This window comes from Anneissia japonica, unplaced genomic scaffold, assembly GCF_011630105.1.
Source record: "Anneissia japonica isolate Jap-2015-1 unplaced genomic scaffold, ASM1163010v1 scaffold3669_len183718_cov122, whole genome shotgun sequence".
Lineage (NCBI taxonomy): Eukaryota > Metazoa > Echinodermata > Crinoidea > Comatulida > Comatulidae > Anneissia > Anneissia japonica.
The window spans coordinates 75347-91469 of record NW_022719084.1 but is presented as its reverse complement, the minus strand read 5'-3'; the positions used below and the strand labels follow the sequence as shown (position 1 = coordinate 91469).

The window sequence follows — 16123 nt, the reverse complement described above, 5'->3', positions numbered from 1 at the left end:
GGAAGAAACTGCTTTTAAAACCTGGCAACCAATTTTCTTTTAGTGGTTATATTGTTTTTTGGTTTTTTTTTTTAAATAGAAAATATTCGTGACGTTTATACACTAGTGGGTAAGCGAGCGCACCCTCTAGTAATTCAATAATAATTGTACGATATAAATTTATACTGATGCTTGTTTACGCTCTCAACAAAGTTAAACTAGAAACTAGCTTGTAAAAAATCATAGTAAATAATAAATATTTAAATTTGGTTTGCAGTGTAACACTGCACAACAAATAAAGAATACTGTAACAGGCCTACAACAGTGCTCTAATAGGAATTATTGATGTTAAGAAAATATGACGTTTAATAGACCTTGTTTATTTGCGCCTTATAAATCAATGTATTATTACTATTACCATTATTACTATTACCATTATTATTATTATTAATATTATTATTATTATATTTTTTTTCGGTTGTCATTTGTATGAAGGAATGTCTCTGTAGAGATTCCAAGCTGCAGCCACTCGCTAACAAGGCAAGTGCTATACCGCTAGACCACGAATACCTAATTCGGTATAGGCCAGATATAATCGCCACACATTTTCTCTCATGCAACTGATACGCTCGGACTGAATATCGAAGCCAAGAATTAGCTAGGAAATGATATTTAAATTAGGTTTGCTGTGTAGACTTACAGCCCACTTATTGACCATGAAGTTGATTTTTCGTTGGTAACAGTTGGCAATCAATCATTATCAAGGAATTGGAAAAACAAAAAAACAATAACAAAACAAAAAAACAAAAAAAAAAGCTCTGAAAAAAATTAAAAACAACAAAGGAATTATTATCAATAAACAGGACAAAGAAAATGGAGTAATCGTGATGAACAGATATAATTACTATAGAGTACACTCAATATCGAATCACACTAAATTTAACAAATCAAAGGCTGACCCTAAAATTATAAGGGAAGGATTTAATTATCAACTTTAGAGTGATATTTTACCCACTAGACGTGTAATCGTACCGAATACTCAGTATGTCCCCAAATACTAGTGGAAAAAAATTGCAAGAGATTCGGGTGGGAAACGAACCGACGACCTACAGGTATCCTGCCTGATGTCTTAACTACTAGACCACAAAGCTTGCGCATGGTGACTACTGATGAATCCGAGTTCTGAGTTCTGGAAGTTCGCATCAAGAAAATATCATAGGAGTGATGTTTTGCTCTACCTGATGTGTAATCACACCAAATACTCAGTACGTCTCCAAATACTAACGAAAAAATTTGCAAGTGATTTGGGTGGGTGCTTGTTTCCCTGGAAGGGGGGGGGGGTGTTCTTTCCCCTCCTCAGTTTTTCCCCCTGAAAAGAAGAAAAACCACAATTTGTCGGGGAGAAAAAGAATAGTATGTATTTTCTACATATTAGTAGACTATAGATATATAAAATCAGTTAAATAAGCCTTTTATTAGATGCATTAATGCATTCATACTATATATATATTTATAATTTATATTGCAAACCTGGACAGTGTATTTGGTATTCGGCATTATATTTTCATTAATTGTCAGTGAAGTCGCTGTGATATCCATAGTGAAATTTAAATTCTGTAAATCACTATATACAAGCACATTGTATCCAAGTATTGTACACGGATTATCATTAGATAATGTCAATTCCAGTGTGATTGATGAAGACGTTGATGTTAACAAACTAATTGTTGGTTTTCCAGGATCTGTGGGGAAATATATTAATACAATAATAAAAATAATAATAATAATAATAAAAATATTAATAATAATAAAAATATTATTATTATTCTTATTATTAATATTATTATTATTATTTAGTATAAATATACAATATAGTATAAAATATTCTATTTTAAATGGATTTAATTTTCTACACCTCAAGAGGAAATGTTTGATATCTTCTTTGATAGTTGACATAAAGTGCAAATATGGGTTATCTATATATTCCTAGAAATTATTTTCTCATTTACTGATAGTGTATTTGATCTATCTATAAATTCTAACCTAAAACCTATAAAACAATTTTGATTTTTTAAACAATTTTCTACTTTTTATTACTTTTATGTTGTCAAGCATTGCATTAATGGTATTTGAATAGAAAGGATAACATACAATATATTATAAAGGAAAAAAATGTACTAAAAATTAAACCAAGAAAAATGTTAATGATGTGTTTTTAATAAAAAAAGCTCTTTACATTCGTATAAGATCAAAAAAAGGCTTACAGTCAACACCAGACATGACCTCCATATGATCAGTAATGCTGCTAATGTTCATATACGATGCTAAAACTGAAAATGTGTACTGAGTACAAGGTACAATTCCGTCATCTATAAGAACTTCAGTTTTTGTTGTACTTCCTTGGTGGACTCCTTCTAGTTGATAATGGTAACTCAATTTATATTGGGTGCTGTTACAGGTAGCAGCATTCCATTTCATTAATAAAAACGTTCTTTCCAATACTGAATTGTTGGTAATTGAGGGCGCTGTTAAAAGACAACAACATTGTGTTAATAAATAGAATCCATCCATCAATTTAAATATTCATAGTAAAAAATAGAACAAAAGCCAAAAATCACAACTTCTAACTCTACATATGAAAAATTTAATTAATTTAATGTATTCAGCATTTGTACATTTTCTATCCAACACAGGAAAATGTTTACTATAACTCATTGAGAATCTGCTGCCAATATAATATTAACATAAAAAAAAAAATGTCAACAAGCAGCAATAATTATGAAGCAACAGTTAGATATAGACACATAACAATTTATTTTATTTTAATTTTATTTTAAACATCATTCAACAGCTACAGTAAAGCCATCATACAATGGTACAGGATGTCTTAAATACATATAAAAAATATGAAAATACTATATAAGTGAATGTTTAATTGATTCCTTATGGTGACATAATTAATGTCGAAATATTGAATCCCAAAACGATGGGATGCATTTCAATACTTGGAGTATGTATTATACTTTCTTATCTGAGATTAATCAGTGGACCTTTCGGTGAATGATTAATTACAGTATAAACATTATTAAATTGGAAATGTTCACAATTTTAAAAAGATATTGCAAAACATTATAAAAAGGACGGAGAGAACACGATATCAATTATATAAAAAACATTGAAAATACTGTATAAAGGATTTAAAATTATTGACACAATTAAAATATTGAAAATTAGAATTAGAATTATTATTGCATATACATAAATATACAAATATATAAAATACTTATAAAATACAAACAGAACACAAAACACAAAGTCCAATGGTAACACACATTTAAAAGACAATACAATAGAAATCATAAACATAAACATCACTAAAACAGCAAGGATATAAAACTAAGATATGTTTAGCGTTATCCTCATTCATTCATTTATTTTATTTAGGCACGATAGCATTTCAACACAAAGGTTGTTTTACAAATGGTCGTGTATACCCAAAAGACAAATATAATATAATGTATAATAGAATTATATATAGTATAATAATTAATGATCCATTGAAACTCCATTGACTTGGGGAAAGCTAGGCGTGTTGTTTAACTTCTTTGTAGTAACACTTTGGAAGTAAATGTTTTTATCGCTGTCGATATTCGCCAATGTGCCATTGTTGCTAATATTTAGAAGCTCTTTGGGTTGGACTCCATGGACACACTTCTTTAGGACTTTACCTTGTCTACTCTGCAACAAGCAGTTTGAAAAAATTTTACCATCATCTATCATCATCTGTACGCTATTCATCGTTAGACATTGCGCTTTTTACCAACTCGAGCCAGTGCTTTCTGTCATGGGCCAAGTGTTTTAGTTGGTCTTCCTACATGCCTTTAAACTTTCCTGTCACTTTCATTTAGCGTTATATTCGCTGCAGAATCTTCTGGGAGTCTAATTAGATGGCCGTACCATTTTAATTGTCACCTTTTCATATAACGGCTCGATTAAGGATTAAAACATTTAATTACATTAATACTAAGTTAATATATTTTTTGACCTCTACATTGCTACTAATTGTTACTAAATTGTAAGTAGTTGTTGTCATCTGGTATATATGTTTCCTGTACTTCCTGTTCATTCTGCCTAAGTAATTAATCTGATTTCTGGGGCATTAGCAATTTTGTGTGGCACAACCTTATACTTGCAAACTGTACAGTACTATTTTCTATAAAGCTTGAAAATCTGCTTGTTAGGTTGTTAAAGCACACTTAGGTACCCAACAGAAAAAAAAAAGAAATAATTGAATTATTCGTGGCCTGCTAAATTGTCAACAGTGTGTCTCTACAAACATTAAAAAATCATTTAAACTGGAGTTCAGTACAACGTAATTATTTCACCCAGGGGTGGCGCCAGTGCCCTCTCCGTTGTCGAGAGCTGCTGGTCGGGGAGAAATACACGCTTCTTCGGGAGAAAAAAAACTATATATAATTTTTTACATATTAGTAGATCTTGAAATCGATTAAATAAGTCGCTGAATTGTCCCCTGGATCATTTCCAAGAGGTTTTGAGCGACGCTCAGACACGCCAACTTGTGTTCTCGTAGGAAATTCGGCCACCTGTTGGGGACATCGGACCCCCTGGCGGGCAAGTCCTTGAGCAACCCCTGATTTTATCCACTCTCTTAAGTACGTAGGCCTACTTATGGTATGTTTACTAAACCTTGATATTTTGATTTAGTGATGAACATCATACCATATATCCATTCAACAATTATGGAGAGAAGCCCATAAATATAGAGCGTATCACACACACAATGCAGGCTAGCGGGTAAGGAAGTGTATATTAAACTAAAAGACGATTAGAAGAGATGGTTTAATATTGTTTGAAGGTTTGCATGGTGAAGTAATATTATATATTAATGCTTGCGGTACACCATGTAGATGTTTCTCAAAAGAACTGTTGTTGTTGGTTAAGAATATCTCGACGATTGAGTTGCTTCACAAGCCCGTAGCCAGGATTTTGGTAGGGGGGTTCTTTTTGATACTGAAAGGGCGACTTGCGAGCACCATTGGCTGGGGCGAGGGGGGCTGCCAGGGCCCCCGGAGGGGTCCAGGGCCAAAGCCCTGGTGGGGGTCCAGCATTCTAAGCATTTACAGGTGTTATTTAATTGATTTGAGAGTCCATACATTAAAAAAAAATGTTTATATTAAAGAGGTAATTTTTTGAGTTGGGGAAAAACAAAAAAAACAAAAACTGCTACATTAGTACTACAGTATTGGTGATTTAACAACAGTAGCATGATACAAACTCCAAAGAATCCAGTATGGTTTATTCTTTATTTTTTATTTATATAGCACTTTGGAAGTTGTATCATACTATACTCACTTAAGAAAATCAATAACAAAAACGAACCGAGGTTACTAGGTAGGCCTAACAATCAGGTATTAAAATAGAACTCTTAATGATGATAGGCGAGGGGGGGGGGGAAGTCAAAAATGCATATTCATGTGTACACAGACACATCTAACACATGCAAAAAAAGTAATTTGCATTCATTGTGCTCTTGAAATTTGACCCTGACCCTTCAAAAATTTAGTCAAATAAAAAAAAACTTTGTCAAGGAAAAATGTGGCCGAGTTTGACAAGTTTCTGATAAAATATACTGTTATATACTGTTATATAAATAAAGTAATTTTTTCAGTAGGACCTTGACCTTTGACTCTTCAAAATTCAATAATCTTTAGTTTGTGGTCATAAAACATTGTGACCAAGTTTTACAAATTTCTAATACAAATTGTGGACTGTTGGCTGTTATATATAAAAAGGTAGTTTTTTACCAACTGTGACTTTGACCTTTAACTTTGACCTTTAAAATTTAATGACGTCCAGGTTTCTGGTTATGTATAATTGTGACAAAGTTTGACTAGTTTCTGATGAAAATTGTTGGCTGTAGGATGTTATATAAAAAAAGTAGTTTTTGTGGATTTTTACCTTGACATTTTGGCCCTGACACTTCAAAATTGAATCATGAAATTATCAAGCAAACAACAAATAAATAGGGGCGAAAACATAATGTAATTGGCAGAGATAATAAAATAAACAATATTAAAGCAAAAAACATTAACCTGAGGGCGCTGATTGTACCGATATTGGCTTTCCCCAATCTCCAGTAATTTCTGCGTTATTAACAACTCTAGAGTCGACGTGATAAAAAACACATCCTGGTGATAATCCTATGTTGACTTCTGTTTGTAAGCCATCCGTTGTGTTGACAATGCCATGTTCATTTCCATTTTTGTTTTGGTGTCGCACTTGATAACGAAGTATATCATCGCATTGGATTTGCTCGGGAGCATTTGATACAGGCTATTAGAAAAAATATAGGCGAAAGCCTTTATAAAATGTCTTTAATATCTTAATTTAAAATTACTTATTGTTAATTACAGTAGTTGTTTTGATTAATTGTGAGAATAGGCAAGGATCAAAATTGGAATCATTGTACAGTAATTGAAATAGGCATATACTTACCTTCAATTTTAAGATAATCTCATTACCTTTAACTGTTGTCGATTCTATTTCTGGCTCTTCTAAAGGCTCTTTAAAAAAGAAATATTGTACAGTATTTATAATTATTGAGGCTTTAATAAAAATGTAATTACAATATAATGGTAGCACAACAACTCCTAAGTTTATTCAATAGCTATGCTACATGCTTATAGCTTCATGAAATGAAAACATAAAAAACTATTATAGGCCTACACATTAATAAAACCTATTATGTTTTCTGTAACATGAAACAATCATTGTGCTAAACTAGAACACAGCAGCATATATCAATATTTTGACACATACATGGTCCCATTGGTGGCATTCACTTTGTGTTCAACCTAGCTGGAGAAATGCTTTGCTAAATTGCGTTGGTTCAAAACTTCAATTAGCCGATTTTAATAAAATTCAAAACATATAGAATGCCGTCATATTTAATATGTATAGACCAATATTTGCTATTCAAGCATGGAAATGACTGAAGTGTCGTGCAGAAAATTCTGTGCAAAAATTTAAAAAAATAGGATAGAAGAAAAAAAATCAAACAAACCAATGGCTAATGCAAGAAAAGTCAAACATTTGAACAAAAACACTGACTCAATCTGTGTTAAAAAATCTGAATAAAAATCAGATTAAAAAATCTGAATATTACTTTGGCACCCTTGTCCCATGTAATCAATCGAACAAGATGACCCGGATGTACAATTCCCCGTCTTTCTGTCATATTCACCAGAAACGCTTTTTCCGCTAATGTGGGAAAAGGCAATATTAGATGATCAGCAAGTAATTGGGCTTACTTGTGCATATAGTCTCTGCTGATCCATGATTACTAGGTGGTCCATTGGTTTCTACGCCGGCAACTAATCTCGAGTGTTGTGTGTAGAATTCAACAGTCATGTGTAGTGTAGGCCTAAGATTGTCGATGATATATACACCATTTTCAGTATTATTAACTGTAGTGAACGTACTTGTCTGCGATGTTTTATACCATAGCGTACATCTTGTAATATTCCCTGTTCCAAAGTCTTGAACTGAATCCCAGCTGCAGGCGGCAATCTTTAGGGTGGTAGCTGTTTGATTCAAGAGTGTTGGCGGTTTGGAGCTGTAAGGTAGTGCTAATAATAATAACACTCATTATGAATACATATTTTAAATATAATTAGGCTGCAGGGGCCCCCACCCCCACCCCCACCCCCTCCTTTAGGAAGGTTAAAAAAAAAGAAAAAAAAGAAGAAAGAAAGAAAAAGAAACAAATGATCGCCAAAATGCCTCAGAGGTTATTTTAGGGCGTGTAGAACACAAAAAGTTTGCGGGGAATGCACTGGACCCCTCATGAAAGTGTTATCTCGATCTGCACCACTTCCGGCCCCATTTTTGGACATCTCTGTATCCGCCCCTGGGGTGGCGAAAGATACATTGAATGAATTATTTATAGGTATAACATGCGGCTTCATAGAAAAGAATATATGTTGGTTAATCTTGGAAATTCTATTGCAATTATACAAAATTGAGATTTAAGCTCAATTTAACACAAGTAAATGTATATTTGAAGACGTATATCGTTACCTATGCTGCAGTCCTCTCCAGCCCATGCTTCGTGGCATCCATTGTCACAACTTCCATTACGATTACAATCAGCAGAGCCTTTGCAATGACATGGATAGTTACACAACACACCAAAGAAACCAGATGGACAGGACAGGCCTGGCAGTAATTCTACAACAAAATGCGACATCATTGTTATCTTTAAATGTTGAGTCAAAAGGTACTAGTTAGGTCTAAATTAACTTTTTAACTATTACCATTAATGTTCACATGTACTCGTATTTTGAATTATTCGACTTCACAATATTCCTGTCCTATTCATGTAGTTTTAAAAATGTTCAATTCCTTTTAAAATTGGCCCTAACAAACTAAAAAAATAACAGTATTAAATTAGGTGACTATAAACAAATATTTGTTTAGAAGTCTTTCATTATTTTTTCATCATGTTTAAACAGGATTTTTTCTGACCATCTCTTCCCATGAAAGAAATATTTAAAGAAATATGTAGCATAAGATTATATTTTTATCTTTTCATGAAAGAGTACATATGCCTAGACTGTGGTCAACCTCTCCTCCCTCAAAGCCTATGCATATTTCCTTAGCGTCCCCTTCAATTTAGGGCCGATAAGGTATTTTTTATTGAAAATCAACAATTTGCACACAATTGCTAAATGAATCGTAAGCGTAATAGACATCTTGAGGATATTTCCCGTACGATTAAAATCGTAACGGTACTGGGTTTGGTATACAGGAGCTCGTGTTTCGTACAGGTCATTCCATTCATAGAAAAAGCCTTTAATGGTGAAAGCGTACCTGTCATTAGCCGTAGTAGCCTAGGTCAATACATAACACCGGCTGTATAAAATTTATTATAAGATTGAAAATGATAATCCTATTATTGTAGTAGTGATACTATGTACACGTTTTAGTTATTTTTATTTATTCATTAACGTTATTATATTAATACTTAAATTTAATGTATTGTTTAAGTATGAAATACTATGTCAATGTTAAATTAATCTTTCTATTAAAATTGTTTATTTAAATAGTAATAGGCATAGCCGAGGTCTAGCCTAAACTAACCTAGTTCTAAATAATAAAAAAATGACTATATTTGAGTGTATAAAATTATGAAAAATATGAAAAAAAACCCGCAAAATTGTGAAAGAATAAAGGAAGAAGGAAGAATATGAAAGAGATTTGGAGCGGCTGAAATAATAACTGAAAATATACAATAGTAGTCAATATGCTATTATTGCATTACGTTTTTGTAAACAATTTTGGGCATTTATCGTCAGGTCTCGGTGCCACAGTCTACACTTTTCATAATTCGAAATCGAACCGGACCTTTAAAGTGATTTCCAAAATCTCTTTATATGAAATAAAGAATAATTAACGTTTAGAAAACAAACTAAAACAAATGTCTTACCTGGAAAGTACGTGTAAATGTACAATATGATCGGACGAACATTATCATGAGTGCATCGTTGTATGTGTTTCTGTTGTTTGTTTTGAATGATGATGATGAACGTTCTTTTCCGTTTGTTTGAAAATTAATTCACTACTAAAAAACATAGCTTCAGGTAAAAAATCTATTAAAGATGCATTGTCCCCTGAAATATGGCGTAACAGGTGGGAGGGGCCCTCTTGACGCATGCAAAGTGAATGACCGGACCGTGAATTTATATATTAATATGATAACGTTAACGAATAAATAACAATAACTAAACCGTGTACATAGTGTATCACTACTGCAATAATAAGATTAACATTTTCAATCTTATAATAAATCTTATACAGCCGGTGTTATGTATTGACCTAGGCTACTATGGCTAATGACAGGTACGCTTTCACCATTAAAGGCTTTTTCTATGAATGGAATGACCTGTACGAAACACGAGCTCCTGTAGACCAAACCCAGTACCGTTACGATTTTAATCGTACGGGAAATATCCTCAAGATATTAGAATATGCTTATTGCAATACAGTAGGCTATTGAGAGAGCAGCTTAGCTCAGCTGCCTCTCCTTGTGTTTCAGCTAGAGGGCCGAAATACAAGTTACATAGCGCACCGTCTTTCGGATGAGACGTTTAAGCCGTAGGTCCCGTGTGCATTTATGGCCCATGTGCACGTTAAAGAACACAGTACACTCTTCGGAAAAGAGTAGGGGATTGTCTCCCGGTGTACTGTCCAATCACCACCAGAAGGACCCCACTTCTTCTAGACTTTCGTGGGCTTTCCTTGGTGTTTACACCGAATAAATCCTATCCAATCCAATCTACTAACTTTTTAATTGAATTAAGTTTATTTTGGATGCAAGGTACAGTATAATTAAAATATTTAATTACCTTTGTTGCCTATATGTAGATTAGTATTTCTAATAGGAATATTAAAATAAGCTTTGTTTTTACGTAATTATTACTATATTTTATACAAAATAAATATACTATTACTCATAAAATTTGACAACTAAAATCTGGATATTACCTTGGCACGCTGGTCCTGTGTAATTATTAGAACAAGATGACTCGGATATACAATTCCCTGTCTTTCGGTCGCATTCACCTGAATCGCAATGACATACTTGACGGCAATCTGCTCCATAGTGATTGTTAGCACATTCTGTGAAAAAGTACATTTTAGGAAAATCACATTGTTAGTCGATTAGTACCATATATTTAATCTTGTATGAACATACGATACGAGCGACAGTTTTTATTCATCTTGTTCAATTAAAATATGCAGAGTACAACCTTATTGCTGTTACTTGTTTGTGCCCTGGGTCTGTGCAAAGAATTTTATACAATTGTCTTCCTTTATTCATGAGTTTTGAATTCCATTGTGCTGATTTTTGGAATGACTCATCACACTTTCACATTTTATAGGTTCGACAACGAAAATAAAATAAAGCCTGTATATGCATTATCCAGTAATATACTGTAATATTGACATCATTTATAAACAAAAAGAACAAAATAGTTATAAACTTCTCGAACCTATACTGCAATTGTTGCCTCCGAATCCGTTGATACAGGTGCATCCGAAAGGATCAGGCGGACAAAAAAGCTTTCCTTTACAACCTTCGTCAACTCCAGTAGAACAAACAACATCACAATTACGACCCCAGTTGTTGCTTCCACAAGCTACACAAACAAAAAGAAAGTATAAACCGTAAATACCGAAACATAACATATTTTATGAAAAAAGCACTTACAATTTTAGGCTGATGACTTTATTATTTTAAGATTTCTTATATATTTACTATTGAAATATATAAATATATAGAAACATGTGTTTCCGAGTACTTAAAGGTAAATTGAATTAAATTAAATTTAAGTTTGTTGGCTTACATGTTTGGCAGTATTCTCCTTTGAAGCCTGCGGGGCAAATACATATACCGGTCTTGTCGTCACAAACTCCACCGTTATAACACACAGGACAATCAATCTCACATTCAGGGGGACTCCATTTTGGCAGCGGACAATCTAAGTAAAAAAGTGTAAAAAAAAAAGTGAGTCTAAGGTGAATACAAAATTAAATTAAAACACAAATTTTATTATTAAGACTGTCTAAAAATTTTTTTTTTTGATTAATGAGCGATGATAATTTTAACTAGATACATTTGCAGCTTTCATGTTTACTCTGTTTTTGGATTAAGATACGCTCCCTGACGGTATAAGAATTTTAGTCTGGAATTAACCTTTCTGAGAATAGACAATGCAATAGCTTCTCCATTCAAAAATTTATGAAGTTCCAAACCAAGGTATGTGATGGAGTCACTACATTGTATTTCTTGACCATTGCAAAAGATACTACAGTTTTCAGCAACAAATCTTTTTTTCTAGATGAGAAAATAATGAACTCATTTTTTTCAGGATGTAAAGACATGGAATTGTCAACTAGCCATTGATGGCAATTATTAAGGTTTGGACTTAACCTTGACCTGATAATGTTCAGGTCCTTATGACCTACTAACAAGACATTGTCATCCTTGTATTGTAACAGAAGGCATTCAACAGCATTTCACATGTTGTTCACGTGGCAAAGAAAGAGGATTGGGCCTAACAGGCTCCCCTGTGGAACTCCACCGGTAAACTCCATACTTTCCGATCTCAGGTTGTTGACATCGACAACTGGTCGTAGTCAAGTTGTCAATAGCGAAGATAGAAGCTGAACCAGCTGATAGAAAGGACAATAAGAGCCACACAATACGACATGATCAATGCTGTCGAATACCTTCTGGATATCCAGTAGAGCCATACCGACAAATTTGCTTTTGAATGAGTCCTGAGAATAAGCGAGACAATTGTGTCAGTTGTCTTTGACAAAACCCATCTGAACCCTGACTCGAATGTGCACAATAAATCGTTGCTTTCTAAATATTCATTAAGCTGAATTAACACAGATTTCTCAAGAATTTTGGAGATTGTCTGAAGAACACCGATTGGATGGTAGTTACAGAGGTCCCAAGTTGGTGAAGTAAAATTTCTTGGTAATTTGTTGTTTACTGAAGTGAATTTTCTAGGTTATTTTTTTTGTTTATTAACTACATGTATGACATACAAATTGAACGTGTGTCATGCCGTTCAATATTTAACAGAAACAGTAATAGTTCGCTTTATGTAAGTTCAAACTATAAGCAAAGCAAGTCATTTTCAGGTTTTATTGAACTTAGGTGGTGGTGCAAAGCCATACGTTGTTTAAATTAAAAGTAACCTAATTCACAATGACAATTCTATATTTTCTGAGAAAAGCTGTAAAATTCTAGGAAGCGGGGATCATCCATCAAAATCTGGGTAACCCGCAAATTTCTGGAAACTTGGGAGGTGTGTTACCAAGGTGAAAATTTATTTTTCTATTTATATAAAGGTTTGAATTTTTCTTGTTTGAGCATATCAGGGACTTGCTCCATCTTAATGGAAGTATTTATTAGGTGTGTTATGGGGCTGCTCATATAATCAGCAGCATCTCTTATGAATCTTGGTGGAATACCGTACAGACCGGTGCTATTCCGAGGATTATCATGCTTCATTTCATTGAGGATAAAGTCCTCGTGAATCTCTTGAAGAGAAAAAGTACACTTAATATGACAATAATAGTCTTTAAATCTTCGGGAGCAAAAGTAAATGATCAGTTTAGATGAAGGAAGTACTGTACTTTAACCAGCTTTTGGGAGGTTTGGTATGTATTAGAAGGTTTGGGACAAAAGAACTTCTGTGGGAACATTTTGTATTTTCTCTGTTGTCATCAAAATACATTTTTCTGATTGGATGGGTCCAAAATTGTTTAGGCATAGGCCAACATTAAAATTTCTATTGTTAATCTTACAGTGAATATAAATGTTAAATAAATCGAAATGGAAATCGAAATCAAAATTCATAATAATATCAGACAACCTTATTTTACATTTTTTCAAATGTCAAATGAGGGATTCCATGGAATTGTCAGGCATTAGGCCTGCACCAATGTCATGATTTATATAATTCTGTCCTCAATCATATTAAGCCTATGTTGTAAAAGTATCAATAATGGTCATTTTATGTTAATAATTGATAATTCTCAGTGCAGTGTGCGAAAAGCGAAAAGGCTTATTTGAAGAGGCAATTTGCGGTCCTCTTTGACAGGTATACCATCAGTATAGCAATAATTTTTGGCTTTTATTTTGGTCTAAGGAGGAGTCTGATTTTACTATGGAGCTACAAGGATGGACAATGTCTCATCTGCCGTGAACGATTCGGTTTTCTTCAGGGGTCACGACAGCAAAGGGGGAGGGGGAAGTCCCCACCTCCGTGTCGTGGAAAAAACTAAAATTCGTCGGGGAGAAATAAAATTGATTCTTTTTTAACCCCCTTGCAATGCTGCATAAAGAAGTCAGTGTGTTCATTTTGTGTCAAAATCTCTTGCAATTTACTCTTTCGCAAACTATCTGAAAGATCCTCCCATACTTTGATAGGACGTCCAGGTTTGGGTTGTTTTTACAGTAAGTCTCTTGTGGGTTTTCTGCTGGTGTAGAAGGAATATCTCTGTTCTGTGTCAAAACATTAATAACTTTATCCAAAAATGGAATCCTGTTGTCAAGCCACGGGTTATTTTTTTGTAGAAACCCAGCAAAACGTGTGTTTACTAACTTGAATTTATGTTGTTACACATTTATGGTTCTACAAAATAAAGTTTTCAACACAAAACTGTAACTTTATTGTCACGTTATCATAATGTTTACTGGGAAGGTCGTTACTACTTGCGTAGTTGAAACAGGGAGCTGCTTTTCATTCTTGGATGTCTTTGAATAAAGTTAAAAACAATTGATGTCTAGATTTCCTTATCATAATATTTGGATTATTACACTGCTCAAAGTTTAATAAAGTTATTCTAAACAGCAACAAAATATTGGAAGATTTGCTATTAATATTAAATCATGAGCAGGTTGTCAATTTTAGGAGAGTTTTTTTCCCTTTGCATAAACTGGTTGAGTAGACGCGCGTTTTACGTGATTGTGGTTTACTCTAATTAAATTGTGCCTCAAACATACGAAAACAAGATTGATAAAAGTGTGTCTAGCTCGTGAAGTTGCAAAAAAGTTGCAGCTGAATTTGGTACCATCATAATAATAATAATAATAATAATAACTTCATTTAATAAAGCGCAAAACAATATCCATTAAAAATGTTCATCGGCGCTGTACAGAATTTAAAAATATTCATAGACCAACATACACTTTAAACATACATAAAAATACATACATACATACATAGAAATATACATTAAAAGCTAATAGAAATGTCATAAAGCTAAGACGATACAGAAGATGGTGATGTAAAAATTAAAGCATAAAAAAAAAAAAATTAAAGCATAAATCCACATGAATCTGAACTTTCTCTCCTACTTTTCTAAAAATAGATTTTTAAATATTTTTTTTTAGTTGTTTAAAGAACGATTTATTATTGATGCAAACTTCAAATTTAAATCAAAACATATATTTGTGTTTCGCAATTTATATACAAAAAAAACGTGTACACTTTGAAGTAATTCTGAATTTTCCGTTTAAGAAAAATAAAGTGTTTTGGTATAATGTAGTCAATTATAGCATTTGAAATATTTATAGAGAAATTTCTGACATTTGTTGAAAACACCCACCTTTAAAATTTGTTTAAATTAAAATATTTTCAGGATAGATTCACCAGGGTATACCCTTCTTCAATCACGTGAAAAAAAGTGTAAAAGCCAGTCACCAAAATGGACTTTTGGCACACTTTGAGTTCACCCTGGCCCACTGTGGGGCGGTATAACATACTCTGACGGACTGATTTACGCCATATAATTGTCAACACTTGGACAATTAAAAAATGACACCAGTCACTGTATCAAGTGTCATTAAACAATGGGGCATAAAATTAAGTAAAAAAAAAAAAATAGCTCCATAATTGAACCACTGAATTTAGTATAGCTTTTAAAAAGTTTCGACAACAATTTCACATATTATTGCACTAATAATTATTTCTCTGTTCTCCATCAATCCAACATTCTATTGATTGTGAAATTATACTAATGTGGTTTTCATGCCTATTTACCTCTGACAATGAGTCTCATTACACCGCGGTTGTCACTGGGACTACCACTCCTATAACATTCATATACCCCGTCATCTTTAGCGCGTATATTTTCAATCGTAACAGACGAGTTACCATTCCACATTTGAACTACATCACCATAATTATGTCTCCAGCGCAAATCGTTAAAACCGCCGTCTTCACTGAGGCTAATAGTGGCGGATTCCCCAGTGCCGACAGTCAGCGTTCTAAACTGCATTCTAATGGTGGCTGTGGAAAATACATTCAATATATTAGTATATTAAAAAAAATCACTTAATATGTGTAGTGTAATTATAATGATGATAATGATGATGATGAAAGGCGTAGTATATAGATAAATAACGACCACAATGGCGCACGAAATTGAACCTTGTCAAGTATCATTTAAAAACGCCTGTTGTTTGGTAATGCCACACAAAATTTCGCTTATATTTATCAGTCTGATAGCGTCGAAATACAGTCTGCCGCCCTCTGTT

The 16123-nt window shown here is 33.2% G+C and overlaps 1 protein-coding gene across 1 annotated transcript in view; it reads right to left on the bottom strand.

The window, feature by feature from the left end:
* Positions 1-15870, bottom strand: part of LOC117110848 (tyrosine-protein kinase receptor Tie-1-like) — a 21515-nt gene extending 5645 nt beyond the window's left edge. The window contains exons 1-10 of the mRNA XM_033253679.1: positions 15627-15870; positions 11409-11543; positions 11055-11201; positions 10546-10680; positions 8080-8229; positions 7311-7628; positions 6496-6563; positions 6093-6333; positions 2244-2504; positions 1510-1721 (exon numbers count right to left, since the gene is read on the bottom strand). Coding sequence (XP_033109570.1) covers positions 1510-1721; positions 2244-2504; positions 6093-6333; positions 6496-6563; positions 7311-7628; positions 8080-8229; positions 10546-10680; positions 11055-11201; positions 11409-11543; positions 15627-15864 — 1905 coding nt within the window. The 5' untranslated portion in view covers positions 15865-15870. The remainder of the gene's footprint in view (positions 1-1509; positions 1722-2243; positions 2505-6092; positions 6334-6495; positions 6564-7310; positions 7629-8079; positions 8230-10545; positions 10681-11054; positions 11202-11408; positions 11544-15626) is intronic.
* Positions 15871-16123: the final 253 nt, after the last annotated feature.